Here is a 14662-nt window from a genome sequence, read left to right as displayed (position 1 = left end):
GTAGCCTCCTTGGGTGCGGAGGGGTGTCTGCGTGGGGACCAGGACCAATGCACCGAATAGCCGGACCTTGAAGCTCTGGAGGAGGTCCCTTGCTGCTGATGATAGGCCCATGGTGTCCAAAAGGGCCATTGTCCTGGCAGGCCCCATTGGGGATGCCACACGGTCTAGGGCTCCCTGCTAGCCGATGCCCTGCAGGCATAGCTGGATCGGCCTGAATCAACCTTGGATTCCGAGGATGCCGACCTCAAAGGCCAAGGCGGTGCCATGGCACAGTGCCATTGGGAGGCTGGAGAGTGGCTCCTCACCAACCGGGACCGGGATCGGTACCGATGTTCTTAGGACCGGGATCGCTGCCTTCTGCTCGGGGCCGGGGACTGCTGCCTTATGTCCCCTCAGTGCCGGCTTAGTGACGGTGCACCGGCAGAGCCGGTGCCGTGTGCTGGCTCAGTTCCAGTGCCATCGAGTCCCGCTGAGCCAAAGGTAACTGGGAGTCCACAGAGGCTGAGCTCGACTGGGAGCGGTGCCGGGGCGGTAACCTCGAGCGGTGCACCATTGCTGGCTTGCCTCTGGATGGCACCCTTGGTGATGGTGCTGGAGGCTTCTCCTTGCCAGGGAGGGGGCTTGCCACCAACAGCTCGATGAGGTCTTTTGCTACCTCAAAGGTGTCTGGGGTGGAGGGCTGTTCTAGGATGTCTTCCAGCCCTTCTTCTGCGGTCAACCCACTTAGCCCGGGGCTCAATGGGCCCTGTGGCGCCAAAGCCACCGGTGCCAGTGTATGTCCTGGGGCCGCACTGCCCCTCTGAGTGCTCGGTCCCTTGGAAGGTGCCACCTTTTATGTGGGGAGCGCCCTCTATCGCCTTTAGGCTGCCCCTTCAACCATACTGGAGAGGTCGAGCAGTGCTGGGGCTTGTCCTGTTGCCTTGGTGCCACATGCTTACGGTGCCCCACCGGCGCCAGATCACGGACTGATGCCAGGGCACTCCACACCGAGGACGCCGGCACTGAAGCCAGATGGTCCGAGGCCGTAGGTTGCAGCGCGGCCTCCATGAGTAACTGCTTGAGGCGAAAGTCTCTTTCTTTCTTTGTTCTTGGCTTAAAAGCCTTATAGATCTTGCAGCGCTCAATCTGGTGCGATTCCCCCAAATAGCGGAGACACGAGTCGTGGGGATCACTGATTGGCATAGGCTTGCGGCACATGGCACATGCTTTAAACCCTTGGGCCAGGGCTGGTGCTGGAAACAACTTCCAGACACCTAAAACAAAGGAAGCTTAACTATGTACTATAAAGAAGTGCTAACTACTGGTAACTATTAACTACAGATATCTGCTAACCACTGATAACTGCTACAACTGTGCTAAGGGATCACTCACAAGCGAGCGAAAGAGTTGTTCCAACACCAGCATGGACAGTAAGAAGGAACTGAAGGGGAGTCGGGTCGGCAGGGGTATATATGCAGCAGCATAGAGGCGCCTCTCTAGGGGGCTCCCCTGCCGATCCGATGGCAGCCACTAAGGAAAAAAGTTTCCGACGTCCGTGCACGCAGCGCGCGCACACCTAATGTGGAATGGACGTGAACAAGCACGCGAAGAAGAAGTTCATTTGCAGAGATTAAAAATACTGTATGACAAATTATCTCTATTTCCTGTTAATACATAGCAAAAACTCTCAGAAGCTCAGCTGTGTGTGCTCTTTTTTTCATAGGACTTATTACAAATATCAGAGTTTAAATGGTCAATACTGACAGTGAAGGGCTCTCTCTCCCAGTATGTAGGAGAAGCTGCTCTGAAATCAAGGTCTTACATAGTAAATAATGCTTTGCAGTTATATAGCTCCTTTCACCACAGCCTCTCAAAAGTGCTTTACAAAGGTGAGTAAAAATCCCCATTTTTACACATTTGAAGAGTACAGCATAAAAGGGTTAGGCATTGTGTCAAAGGTAAGGTTGCAAGTCAGTGGCAGTCAGGAATGGTATCTGTCTCCACATTACTAGTTTCCTGCTATGACTATGTCTCCTTGTAGCAATTGTGTCTCTAAGCCATTGAAGCAATTTATTTTTAAACAATTGCAAAGATTTTTTAAGAAGTACCTAATCTTGTGTCTCACATTACAGATACTGTGCTAAATATGAATGTTCATAAAGAATGTTTCTGAAGAGATTTTATATCTGGGAGTGTCCTGGGCAAGTTCCTTTTTCAGATGGACTCAGGTATCTGCCCACATGCTCTGGAATGTTTATAAACTTTTCTGAGCTACTCCAATTAACATTAATACCTTGTCTTTATTAAGAAAAAGGTGTGTTCTGACCATGTGTTAGCTAACAGATGTAAGCGAAAGTATGTAAAATCATAGTGAGGAAAAGGCAGTTGCGGTTGTAACATGTTAGCAAGTGAAGGTAAACCCTAGACTCACCCCTACAAACTGCCTTGTCTTCATTAGGAATTTACCTTATGTTTGTTACTGCATTTTAGCTAACAAGAGGTTAGGAAACATCTTTGTTCCTAGTGTGGAGGCACTGACTGTACATCTACCTGCTCAACACACTCAAATTCCCAGCCAATTTATAAGAAAATTAACACTGGGTGGAAAGTGTTTTGGAGAAGAGATTGACAACACAAGTGGTGCTGATATCAGCTCAGTATTTGAATCAAGTAAAAATAGGGTTAGGATAGAATATGTAATGCAATGAGTACAGGAAGGGAGAAGGCTGGATGGGAATTTTATTCTTTCCCCCTTCTTTTAGCGAAGGACAAGGAAGAATTCTCATTCCCTCTTTGTCCCATGCTCAGGGCTGGCGCTTCCATTTAGGCGACCTAGGTGGTCGCCTAGGGCACCAGGATTTGGGGGGGCTGCAATTCGGCGGCGGAGGGTCCTTCCGTGCTCCGGGTCTTCGGCGGCAATTCTGCGGCGGGTCCTTCACTCGCTCCAGGACCCGCCACCGAAGTGCCCCGAAGACCGGGAGCACGGAAGGAACCCCCCGCTGCAGAATTGCCGACAACGACCGGGAGCGCGGAAGGACCCCTGCCTAGGGCGCTAAAAACCCTGGCGCCGCTCCTGCCCATGCTGTTGGGTAATTTGGGCCAGCTGTAAGCGTATTAGCACCCTTTGCAAAGATCAGGTTTGGTGCTATCGTCATCTCTCTTTGCTCCTTTCCTCCCACCCAGCTCAGCAACACACTCGATTCCCTATCTGTTATTTCCTTCTCCTGAAGGATGCACCTGTTTCATTTGTGGGAAGTGATAAGTGTGGATCAGTTGAGCAGAATCTCTCCAGGAACTGAAGTGAATGGCACTGGCCTGCTGGTGAGCAATCATGATATTCCCAATGCTATTTTGGTGCCCATTTAGAGGTGGAGCCCTAAATCATCATCTAATTGGCATCTGCCAGAGACTACCAAATGATAATTTGCAATCATAACTTCAAATGTAATCCAAGATAGTAACTATAGCAAGCAGGAAAGCTTTCTGGGCCCCATCAGTTGCTGATGTAAACATGAAGCAGCCTGACTAGTACATTGTGACAGATTTTTTTCAGAGTGGAAGGAATGGATTCATGAGTGGGAAGGAAAGGAGAGAAAGCTGTGATCGTTCATGCAGGAGAGATGGTAATGAGGTGTAGGTGGTTGTGAGGGAGTGGGATAAAGGGAGCTGAACGTTAGAGAAGCAGGAAATAGAACCTGATTGTTAGTTACTAACAGTGATTTCGGCTGTGCACTGCGGGCAACGCTGCCCTCTTACCGCCTCCTGAGACTGCGATTTACTCATGATAGTAAGCAGAGTCTGTAAAAGTACATCCAGGAGGCTCTCCACCATCATCTCAACCTCCTCCACTACATCTGCCTCCTACAGTGAGCAGTAAGAAAACAGACAATTAGTAGCTGAGGACAGAAATGGCAAGCCAAATGTGCAGCTCCAACCACGCCAGGAACAACCTTCATGATGGGACTCTGATAACTTTAGAGAAGCTTGGGAAGAATTGTTACCAAAAGAGGTTCCTGGAGATGGAGGTTCGGAGGGAGAAAATAAACATCGCCCTACATAGAGGACACTGTCATATGGCTGCAATGTTACAGTATATGACTTCTCACCTCTTCCCTCCCTGTTGGAAGGATATTGGAACACATCAAAAGATATAAATTAGGGCTGTCGATTAATCACAGTTAATTCACGTGATTAACTAAAAAAAATCGTGATTAAAAAATTAATCACGATTAATTGCACTGTTAAACAATAGAATACCAATTCAAATGTATTCAATATTTTTGGATGTGTTTCTACATTTTCAAGTATATTGATTTCTATTACAGCACAGAATACAAAGTGTACAGTGCTCACTTTATATTATTAATTTTGATTACAAATATTTGCACTGTAAAAATGATAAACAAAAGAAAGTATTTTTCAAGTCACCTCATACAAGTACTGTAGTGCAATCTCTTTATCATGAAAGTGTAACTTACAATGTAGATTATTTTTGTTACATAACTGCACTCAAAAACAAAACAATGTAAAATTTTAGAGCCTACAAGTCCACTCAGTCCTACTTTTTGTTCAGCCAATCGCTAAGACAAACAAGTTTGTTTACATTTATGGGAGATACTGCTGCCTGCTTCTTATTTAAAATGTCACCTGAAAGGGAGAACAGGCATTCACATGGCATTTTTGTAGCCTGTGTTGCAAGGTATTTACATCCCAGATATGCTAAACATTTGTATGCCCCTTCATGCTCTGGCCACCATTCCAGAGGACATGCTTCCATGCTGATGATGCTCGTTAAAAAAATAATGCATTAATTAAATTTGTGACTGAACTCCTTGGGGGAGAACTGTATGTCTCCTGTTCTGTTTTACTCGCATTCTGCCATATATTTCATGTTATAGCAGTCTCAGATGATAATCCAGCACATTTGTTTTAAGAACACTTCCACAGCAGATTTGACAAAACGCAAAGAGGGTCCCAATGTGAGATTTCTAAAAATAGTTACAGCACTCGACCCAAAGTTTAAGAATCTGAAGTGCCATCCAAAATCTGAGAGGGACGAGTTGTGGAGCATGCTTTCAGAAGTCTTAAAAGAGCAACACTCAGATGTGGAAACTACAGAACCCGAACGACCAAAAAAGAAAATCAACTTTCTGCTGGTGGCATCTGACTCAGATGATGAAAATGAACATGTGTCAGTCCGTTCTGCTTTGGATCGTTATCGAGCAGAACCCGTCATCAGCATGGACGCATGTCCTCTGGAATGGTTGTTGAAGCATGAAGGGACATATGAACCTTTAGCACCTCTGGCATGTAAATGTCTTGCGACGCTAGCTACAACAGTGCCACGTGAATGCCCGTTCTCACTTTCTGGTGACATTGTAAACTAGAAGTGGGAAGCATTGTCTCCTGTAAATTGTAACCAAACTTGTTTGTCTGAGCGATTGGCTGAAGTAGGACTGAGTGGACTTGTAGGCTCTAAAGTTATACATTGTTTTACTTTTGAATGCAGTTTTTTTGTAAATAATTCTACATTTGTAAGTTCAATTTTCATCAGTAAAGAGATTGCACTACAGTACTTGTATTAGATGAACTGAAAAATATTATTTCGTTTGTTTTTTACAGTGCAAATATTTGTAATAAAAAATAAATATAAAGTGAACACTGTACACCTTGTATTCTGTGTTGTAATTGAAATAAATATATTTGAAAATGTAGAAAACATCCAAAATATTTAAATGTTATTCTATTATTGTTTAATAGCGCGATTAATCGTGATTAATTTTTTTAATCACGCAATTAATTGCAATTAATTTTTTAATCGTGCAATTAATTTTTTTAATCACTTGCCAGCCCTAATATAAGTCCATAATCAGAGACCTGTGTACTCCGTGGCACAATGGGACCAACTTCTTTTCCCCTATGTTCTGTGGGAACATTATTTTATTGTTTCTTTCATCCCATTCAAACTTACAGAACTACAGTGCACAGTTCAAAATACTCATTGATGTGACTTATTTTAAACACCATAGACTTCCTCCTTTGGAGTAACCTGGGATATTTCACTGCCCTGTAGGAAACTGTGAACATTTTAAAAAACGACTGAGGTGGCATTCGAGATAAGAGTATCCTAAAGATCAAAGCCACCTGTTTAAATCAGCAGCAATTTCTGAAAATAAGCATGATTTCATTGATTAGCTAATTTTACAGCGTTCTCTTAATATTCATGATAAAGTGCTAGTTACTGTCTCCTACAGAACTGCAAGTGACAGGACTGGGTAGGGCTTTTGAGCACCACAGATAAGTGAGTTCCAGGCTAGGGTGAAGAAAATTAAACAGTGTCAGTCTTGCTGGGTTTGTCTGAGGTGTGTGTGTGTGTGTTTTCACAATAAGAACATGCTGTAACCAGAATGCTATGAGTCATACACACAATGGCGGTCGTTCAGTTAAGGAATTCTCTTGCTGCTAATAAAGTTAGAGTTCTGTTATAAAAAGATTCACTGAAAAAGATATATATCCAATAGAAACTATCTCAGATTGTGCTTCAGTAATTTAGTGTTGGAATGGAGAAGACAGATGGGCAGATTACCAAGGAGCTGGCCTTGATAATGGAGAAGATACTACTGAGGATCCCAGAGCAGATGAGTAACTCCTTCTGCTGTCTCAGATGAAGGTGAATGTGATGAAGAACCACAGGGAGCAAGATTCGCCGAGATTCTAAAAGAGGGAAACAAGACTCAGAATTATTCTAGGACAGACCTGAATTTCAGCAACCTTGATATTATCCAAAAACTTTGTACAGTAACTCCTCACTTAAAGCTGTCCCGGTTAACGTTGTTTTGTTGCTGATCAATTAGGGAACATGCTTGTTTAAAGTTGTGTAATGCTCCCGTCTAACGTCATTTGGCAGCCGCCTGCTTTGTCCACTGCTTGCAGGAAGAGCAGCCAGGTGGAGATAGGTGGTGGGTGGTTGGAACCAGGGTGGACCGACAACCCCCCCAGTCAGCTCTTACTATCAGCTCCCCACTCCCCTAAGTTCCCTGTACAGCAGCTGTCCATCATGCTAGCAATTGCAGCTGTCCCTCCCCCCACTGCCATGTGCTGCTCCTGCCCTCTGCCTTGGAGCTGCTCCCTGAGACTCCTGCTTGCTGTGTGGGGGGGAAGAAGAGGGGGGCTAATGTCAGGGTGTCCCCCTCCCCTCTTCTCCTGCACCCCGCTTACCCCATCTTCCATAGAGCAGGGGGGACACACAACAGAGGGAGCTTCCAGGCAGCAGCAGCTGCGGTCTGGTCTCAGCTTGCTGATCTAATTAACAAGGCAGTGTACTTCTGACCCCACTCTTCATACTTAAAGGGGAAATACGCATCTCTCTCTCTCTCTCTCTCTCACACACACACACAGAGGGTGTGTGTCTCGGTCTGCCCTCCCTCCTTTCCTGCTGCGTTGTACAGTAGAGTGTGAGAATTAACCCGTGAGGGCTCAGCCAATTGCTAGTTCATCATTTAGCAGTAAGGCACTGGGAATATCCCACCCTCTGACTCCTCCACCTCAACCAAGCTTCACAATCATCATCACTGTGTACCAGTATTAAATTGTTTGTTTAAAACTTATACTGTGTGTATATATATATAGTCTTTTGTCTGGTGAAAATTTTTTCCCTGGAACCTAACCCCCTCATTTACATTAATTCTTATGGGGAAATTGGATTCGCTTAACATCGTTTCACTTAAAGTCACATTTTTCAGGAACATAACTACAACATTAAGTGAGGAGTTACTGTATGTGGAAACCGAGGAATTAGTATTAATATAGGATGCTGATACAGTAGAATTCACTTAATTGGCCCTCTGATAAATGGCATGCCTGATTAATTGGTGGGATTACTACAGAACAGATTTTCAGTGCAATGCATTTCAAAGTCACTAAACAATGAATTAATGGTACATCTAAATGGCTTGCCTGATGTTAACTACTGTGAATGTAAAAACAACGAGGAGTCCTTGTAACATCTTAGAAACTAACAAATTTATTTGGGCATAAGCTTTCATGGGCTAGAACCCACTTCATCGGATGCATGAAGTGAAAAATACAGGAGCAGGTATAAATATATGAAAGGATGGGGGTTGCTTTACCAAGTGTGAGGTCAGTCTAACGAGATAAATCAATTAACAGCAAGATACCAAGGGAGGAAAAATAACTTTTGAAGTGGTAAGAATACTGTGAATATGCTTGCAAACAACAGGTGTGAATTGCCATTTGCTAGAATTAATTTCCTGCTGTGTGGCCCTTTGTTCACTTCATGCTGCTTTTACAGCAGCTCAGTGAGTCAAACTCTGTATATATTTAATTCTTAGGAAATTAGCTTATCTTTATGGGTTCATCACCTTAAGGACCTGACTGTATTCATTGCACAAAATAGTGGAAAGGGTGCAATGTTGGAAGCAGGGAGGTTTTCTGGCTTTTGGGAGGCAAGGCCATACATCAGGATTCTTGCCTGCAGTGAGTGCTGATTGGCCCAGACTCCTCACTGCTAGGATTTCCTTATTCCTTCCTCTAGTATGCCTGGCCAATGGGCTTACCCTGTAGAAAGGCTGCAAAAGACTCACGTGCTGGGAGAAAATAGAAATCAGCACCAAAGGCAGCCACATGTTTGAGTGGATAGGTGCAAGGAAAACAGGCCAATAGGAAGAGGAACACCTGCACATCTACCAATGTGATATATGCCATCGTGTGCCAGCAATGCCCCTCTGCCATGTACATTGGCCAAACCGGACAGTCTCTATGCAAAAGAATAAATGGACACAAATCAGACATCAAGAATTATAACATTCAAAAACCAGTCGGAGAACACTTCAACCTCCCTGGTCACTCGATTACAGACCTCAAAGTCGCAATAGTCCAACAAAAAAAACTTCAAAAACAGACCAATGAGAAACTGCAGAATTGGAATTAATTTGCAAACTGGACACCATTAAACTAGGCTTGAATAAAGATTGGGAGTGGTTGGGTCATTACACAAAGTAAAACCTATTTCCCCATGCTAATTTTTCCCCCTACTGTTACTCACACCTTCTTGTCAACTGTTGGAAATGGGCCATCCTGATTATCACTACAAAAGTTTTTTTTCTCTTGCTAATAATAGCCCACCTTAACTGATTACTCTCGTTATATTTAGTATGGCAACACCCATTTTTTCATGTCCTCTGTGTATATATAACTTCCTACTGTATTTTCTACTGCATGCATCCGACGAAGTGGGTTTTAGCCCACGAAAGCTTATGCTCAAATAAATTTGTTAGTCTCTAAGGTGCCACAAATACGCCTCATTCTTTTTGCTGCTACAGATTAACATGGCTACCACTCTGAAACAGGAAGGAACTGTGATGCTTTCTGTTCATTAGAATGCAATGAGGTTAAGAAGATGTTGGGTTGGCAGGTAAAGGAGGGCTTTGGATGCCGGAATCCCTTGTTAAAGAGAGCAGGAGGAAATGGAGAGGCTAACAGAGAGGAGTCAGGTTTACTTAGCTCCAGCCCTTAGAACCCTAAGGAAAATATATTAACTCATAGGGTTAAAGTATTTAAAGAAACAGAATCCATTGCCTGCCAGTCAGACAACATCACTGCCCTCTTCGATGTGCTTCACTTGTTCCCCCTTGCCACCCACTTTATTAAAGTTTAATTCTCTCTTCCTCATCTTCAAGGCCCTGGCAGACTCAGCCCTGGCTTATTGGATCTCACTGTCTACTGTGTTTCCTCTCTGTCCCTTTCTTTGGACAAATATGCCAGCATCTAAAACCCTTTTGTTTTCTTCTTCCACTCCAGTCTTCTTAACTTCTTTCACGCAGACCCTTATACATGGAATGACCTCCCCAACTCAGTGCACCAGGCTCTCACCTTTTCCTCTTTCAAATGCCTCCAAAACACCCATTCCTTTTATAAACCCCACAAATGTGAAAATAAAAATGTTCAGATTAAGAATTTAAAAAAATATATATATCTAAAGTGACTCTTTCCTGGGTCTCTCATTGCAGCTCCTCTTTCAGTGAGTGTCTTTCGGGCTGCAAGCTTGCTGGGGCAGGGATTGTCTTCATATCTGTGTCATGTTCAATGCAGTTGTAATAAGAAAAAATACTAGAGATGTAGCACAGTGTATTCCTTTGAGCACTGATAATGGTAATAATTGAATGATCACTTAATAAGTATGTTTTTAATCAATGGATATGCTAGTTAAGAGTATTGTTCTGTATCCTAAATCTCATGTTTTCTACACTATCTGAGGTCACACAAAATTTATTTATGGGAGTATATCACATAGAGTACACCGCATTCTTCACTGTAGGAAAAGCTCCATATATGTAGAACAATATATACATAAAGCGCATACATACACCAGAAGTACAACATAGCTAACAATTTCTCCAAGTTTATTTGTATTCTTCACTGTATGGTTCTCCACAAAGCAGCTGCAAAAAATGCAATAGGATCCTACTATCACTTTGCTGGATTTACCAGGGGCATTCAGCTACAAGTGTTACAAATGGATGCTACTGTCTTACCCGAGAAAGAAAACAGGCGGCTGTCCACAGTGCGTGCTATAGATTGCAGCTTAACTACATCCATCGACTGTCCGATATGCACTGTACTGGGCATGCTTCCTAGAGTTCCTCTCACAAACTCTGCTACTTCCTGCACGGTGAACATCTGCAATAGCTCATCAAAGATTGCAGGGAAGGAATTCAGTAAAGCAGCCTGAAAAAAGAAAATGAACAAACTATGACAGTTTTGAGTTCTGTAACTAAAGAATAGGGATATTTGTGTGAAATACAAATAAACAATGTAAAAGAGAGTTACGGGTCTGAAAAAAGCTATTTCATTCAAATTGGTGGCTGATATTCTATCTTTATATCACCATGCAGCTCCCAAAAGCAAAGCACTTCTGGTATGTAAGATCATGCTTTGTTCTGAAGCTTTGCAATATCAACATATTATATAATAAGTTGAGAACAGAGTGATTTAAAAAAACAAAAAACCCACAACAGTACTGGCCATATTATAGCCTCACGGTTTTTTAAGGACAGGAGAACAAAACAGAAAAAATCCCAAACTGGTCCAAATATTTTTATTTTATTTTATCTTTTAATGGGAAAAAAAAGTGCTTCTGAGTTAAAGAACTTCTATAAAGTTTTTTGCACTGAAACAACTTAATAAGGGAGATTTACAAACCATTCTGAAAGGTTGTTTATAAATAAGATACTCAGAGATCCTTAAAAGCACCACCAACACATGATATTACTGTACTTCTACAACAGTGAGGTAGGGTATTTTTGCATGAAAATTGTGCATCATACCATGCAAATAATAGAGCAAAATTATTTCTGTTATAAGGGGATAACTTCAGTAGCTTGGAGTTATCCCTGAAGATATCTCTGGACTGGAGGAAGGACCTCAACATAACAAAAACAGAACTCTTCATTTCACACTCATGTCCTTCCTTCATATTCACTTCTCCATGATAGTAGATAATTCCATGAGCCCTTCCAATCTCCAGGCCCACACACCTGATGTTATCCTTAACTCCTCCCATTTACCCCTCATATTCAAGATGTTTTAAAATCCTTCTGTTTCCTCCTTTACAGTGCATCCAAAATCCCTGTGCATGTCTTAATAACCTCCCACCTGGACTATTGTAACCTCTTCTCTAGTCTTCCCAACAACTGCCTCACTCCTATCCAATCTATCCAAAATGTCACCAAGAAACTCACTTTTTGACCATATCATCCCCTTTTATGAATCCCCTAACTGGCTCTACAGTCCTTTGCGTAAAAATTTCAAAATAACTGAACTCAATTTGTTAGACTCTTTCCAGCTCTGCTCTTCCCTACATCTCATGAGTGGCTATCCACCACTCTCATCTATTCTGCCAGTCTTTCTTCTCTCCGCATACTTTTTCTTTTTTCCCAGAAGTACTTCTGTGCCTTCTCTCATGCTGGCCCTTAGACTTGGAATGTCTTCCCTGATCCTATACACCACACAATTTCCCTCTTCAAAACACCTTTATCCACAATCCTTCCAACAAACAATGATCCTCTAGCTAATGTCCCTTACACAATAAAAATAAAAAATGCAATTATGAATAAAATAAAAACAAAAGCCTTTTAGAACTAACAATTTGTCCTGTATAGTCCGTAACATTCTCTATATTCCTTTATCCCTTCCTCCATTTCTCTTGCCTGTTATCTCTCCCAGCATCTTTTTGATTACATAGTGGCCTAAAGAGCTTACAAGTGCCATCACATGCAACATATAGATGTTTAATTAAACTAATAACAGTCTGAGAGTTTTGAAATATTTCAAGGTATCTCTTTGAAGGCTATTACAATGGCTGTGAATCTCTACATCAGTTTATCTCTATGATAATCTGATGATTCTGTAGACTAATTTTGGGAGGTCTGTGACAGCCTTTGGGATAATGGCCTGAGATATCAGTATTATGGCCCTGGGCATTCTTGCAACAGTTTGCCTGAAGCCTGCCTATAAATCTTTCTTCTGAGTGGGAGGATTTCTGTAATGATTTAGGAAACCTAGTAATAGTTCAATAATATGCAAGATAACCTGCGGGATCTCTGTGATGGTTTATTAATTCTTAGGAGGGTCTGGCTGCTCTCTGTACAAGTATCTGCAATGGTCTGGTATATTCCTCTTGTCAGATCATTGAACTGGAAAGAGGGCAGAATCAATTTCATTGTGATGGTTGGGAAAGAAGCATGGAGAGAGAGATCTCTGACATCCTGGGTGAAAGGAGAAGTGTGAAGAAAGATTTTTGCTAAGGCCTTGAGCATTTCTGTCATGGCTTAATAGTTTTCCAGTTATCTGGGTTGCTTTTTATTCACTCAAAAGACCTAACTCTGGATCAGTGTATGAAAAATAAACAATGAAACAAGAACAGAGCTGTTCTAAATAACCATCTTCACCATTAGATTTAAGTCTTTACTAGAACAGTACTGGATCAGTATTGCTATGAAATATCCAACAGACAAGCACTGGACTAGCGTTACTATCGTACAATGATACTGTAGTGGGGTGGCTGCCCCACTTTCTGAGAGTATAGGCTATGGCAGGCCAGTGGGCCTGCGCAGACAGGGAGCCAATGGGAGAAGAGCTTATTGAGAGCCAATCAGGGCCCAGGTTGGAGACAGCCAATCAGGGCCAGGCTCAGCCCTATAAGAAGGCTGCTCAGAGAGAGGAGAGTCAGTCTGTCCTAGGCCTTTGACAGGGGAAGGTCTCCAGAGCAGGGAGACTAGCACCACAGACAGCGCAGTGCTGGCCGGGAGCAGGGAGGAGCTCTAGCCTGAGGCCTGCCAGGCTGCAGGCCCTGAAGAGAAGGGCCTAGCAGGTGCAAGGGGCCATAGGGGAAGCGGCCCAGGGAAGTAGACAGACAGAGGGGAGAGAAGGAGGACAGCGAGGCGGCCGCCAGAGGGTCCCTGGGCCGGGACCCAGAGTAGTGGGCGGGCCTGGGTCCCCCTCTTCCCCCCTTGCAGGACACCCAGTCATTGGCAGTAGGGAGCGGCCATTATAGACCACGCCAGATCCCTGACAGGAGAGATTAGACTTTGGGGTATGTGGTTGACCACGGTGACTGGACATAGAGACTGCTGACTGACACGCCCCCCCCCCCCGGAAGGGGGTGTGGTTGGACTAAGGGGCACTGCCGGAGGGCAGTGGTCCGGAAGAGGACACCGCGAGTTGGTGAGTGACGTGGGCTCAGAAGCCAACCGAGGGCAAGACAACGGGCGGGATACCACCAAGAGGGAGTGCTCCACTGGACTGAGCTAATTCCCGGAGTTACCAGTAGGAAGCGCCGCGGTGGTGAGTCCCAACCTTGTTACACGTGGTGGAGAACGTGGGCACGGCGGTCCACCCCTGACACAAGGGGCAAGAGCGAGGACTAGGCAGATTGTGCCACATTGAGAGACTAAGAGAAAAGACTGAGAGATAGAGACGAAAATGGTGGAGAACAAAGACTTTTACTGGAGGGCCTGGGTGGCTCAGCTTGCCGAGCAGCAGGGAGAGAGGTGCTCTGGCTGCTGCAGGGGTGGGCACCCAGACCATATAGGAGACCAGGCGCCAAGGGCGAGAGGCCAGGGCCTGGACTCAAGCAATGTTATGCCTGTGGGCGAAAGGGTCACTTCAGGAGGGAGTGTCCCTACTGGGAGGGGGCAGAGAGGCCCCACCCAGACAAGGCACCCCCTGTGAGAGTAACAGGAGGGCCCCCAGCTTGTTGGGTCTGTGGGGAGCAGGGACACCTAAAGAGGGAGTGCCCCTACAGGGCTCCCAAGGCCCAGGACAGCCCAGAAGGAGGGGCTACGGCCCAGACAAGCAGGACTAAGGCCGTGGCAGGGGGAAGGCGCCGAGGGTGCTTCCACTGCCACACCAAGGGCCACATAAAAAGGCATTACCCCCGAGCCAGAAAGGGGGAGTGCCTGAGACCAAGGCTCGGTCTAGGGCTAGCCAACAGGGGGTGGTAGTCCAGGCCGAGGCCCCCAAAGAGAAGGGGGCTGGGGCAGAGAGGCCCCACCTAAAAGAGGGAACCCACATAGGGGCCAGGAGGGCCAATGTGGGAACCCAAATGGATGTGGGAACCCGCATAGGACCAGAGAGGTCTACGGTGGGGACCCAGACAATAGAG

General features: G+C 44.6%; 1 protein-coding gene across 14 annotated transcripts in view; it reads right to left on the bottom strand.

The window, feature by feature from the left end:
* The window catches only part of DOCK3 (dedicator of cytokinesis 3), a 642920-nt gene that overhangs the window by 113390 nt on the left and 514868 nt on the right, over positions 1 to 14662 (bottom strand). For 13 of the 14 annotated variants that reach the window (XM_065551338.1, XM_065551344.1, XM_065551339.1 and 10 more), the window contains exons 24-26: positions 10533 to 10725; positions 6566 to 6693; positions 3694 to 3840 (exon numbers count right to left, since the gene is read on the bottom strand). In XM_065551338.1, the coding sequence (XP_065407410.1) occupies positions 3694 to 3840; positions 6566 to 6693; positions 10533 to 10725 (468 nt within the window). The remainder of the gene's footprint in view (positions 1 to 3693; positions 3841 to 6565; positions 6694 to 10532; positions 10726 to 14662) is intronic. The other variant, XM_065551341.1, reaches the window with a different exon arrangement.

This window comes from Chrysemys picta, chromosome 7 (assembly GCF_011386835.1).
Source record: "Chrysemys picta bellii isolate R12L10 chromosome 7, ASM1138683v2, whole genome shotgun sequence".
Taxonomy (NCBI): domain Eukaryota; kingdom Metazoa; phylum Chordata; order Testudines; family Emydidae; genus Chrysemys; species Chrysemys picta.
Note: the sequence above shows the minus strand (reverse complement) of the source record. Positions and strands in the feature narration are given on the sequence as shown.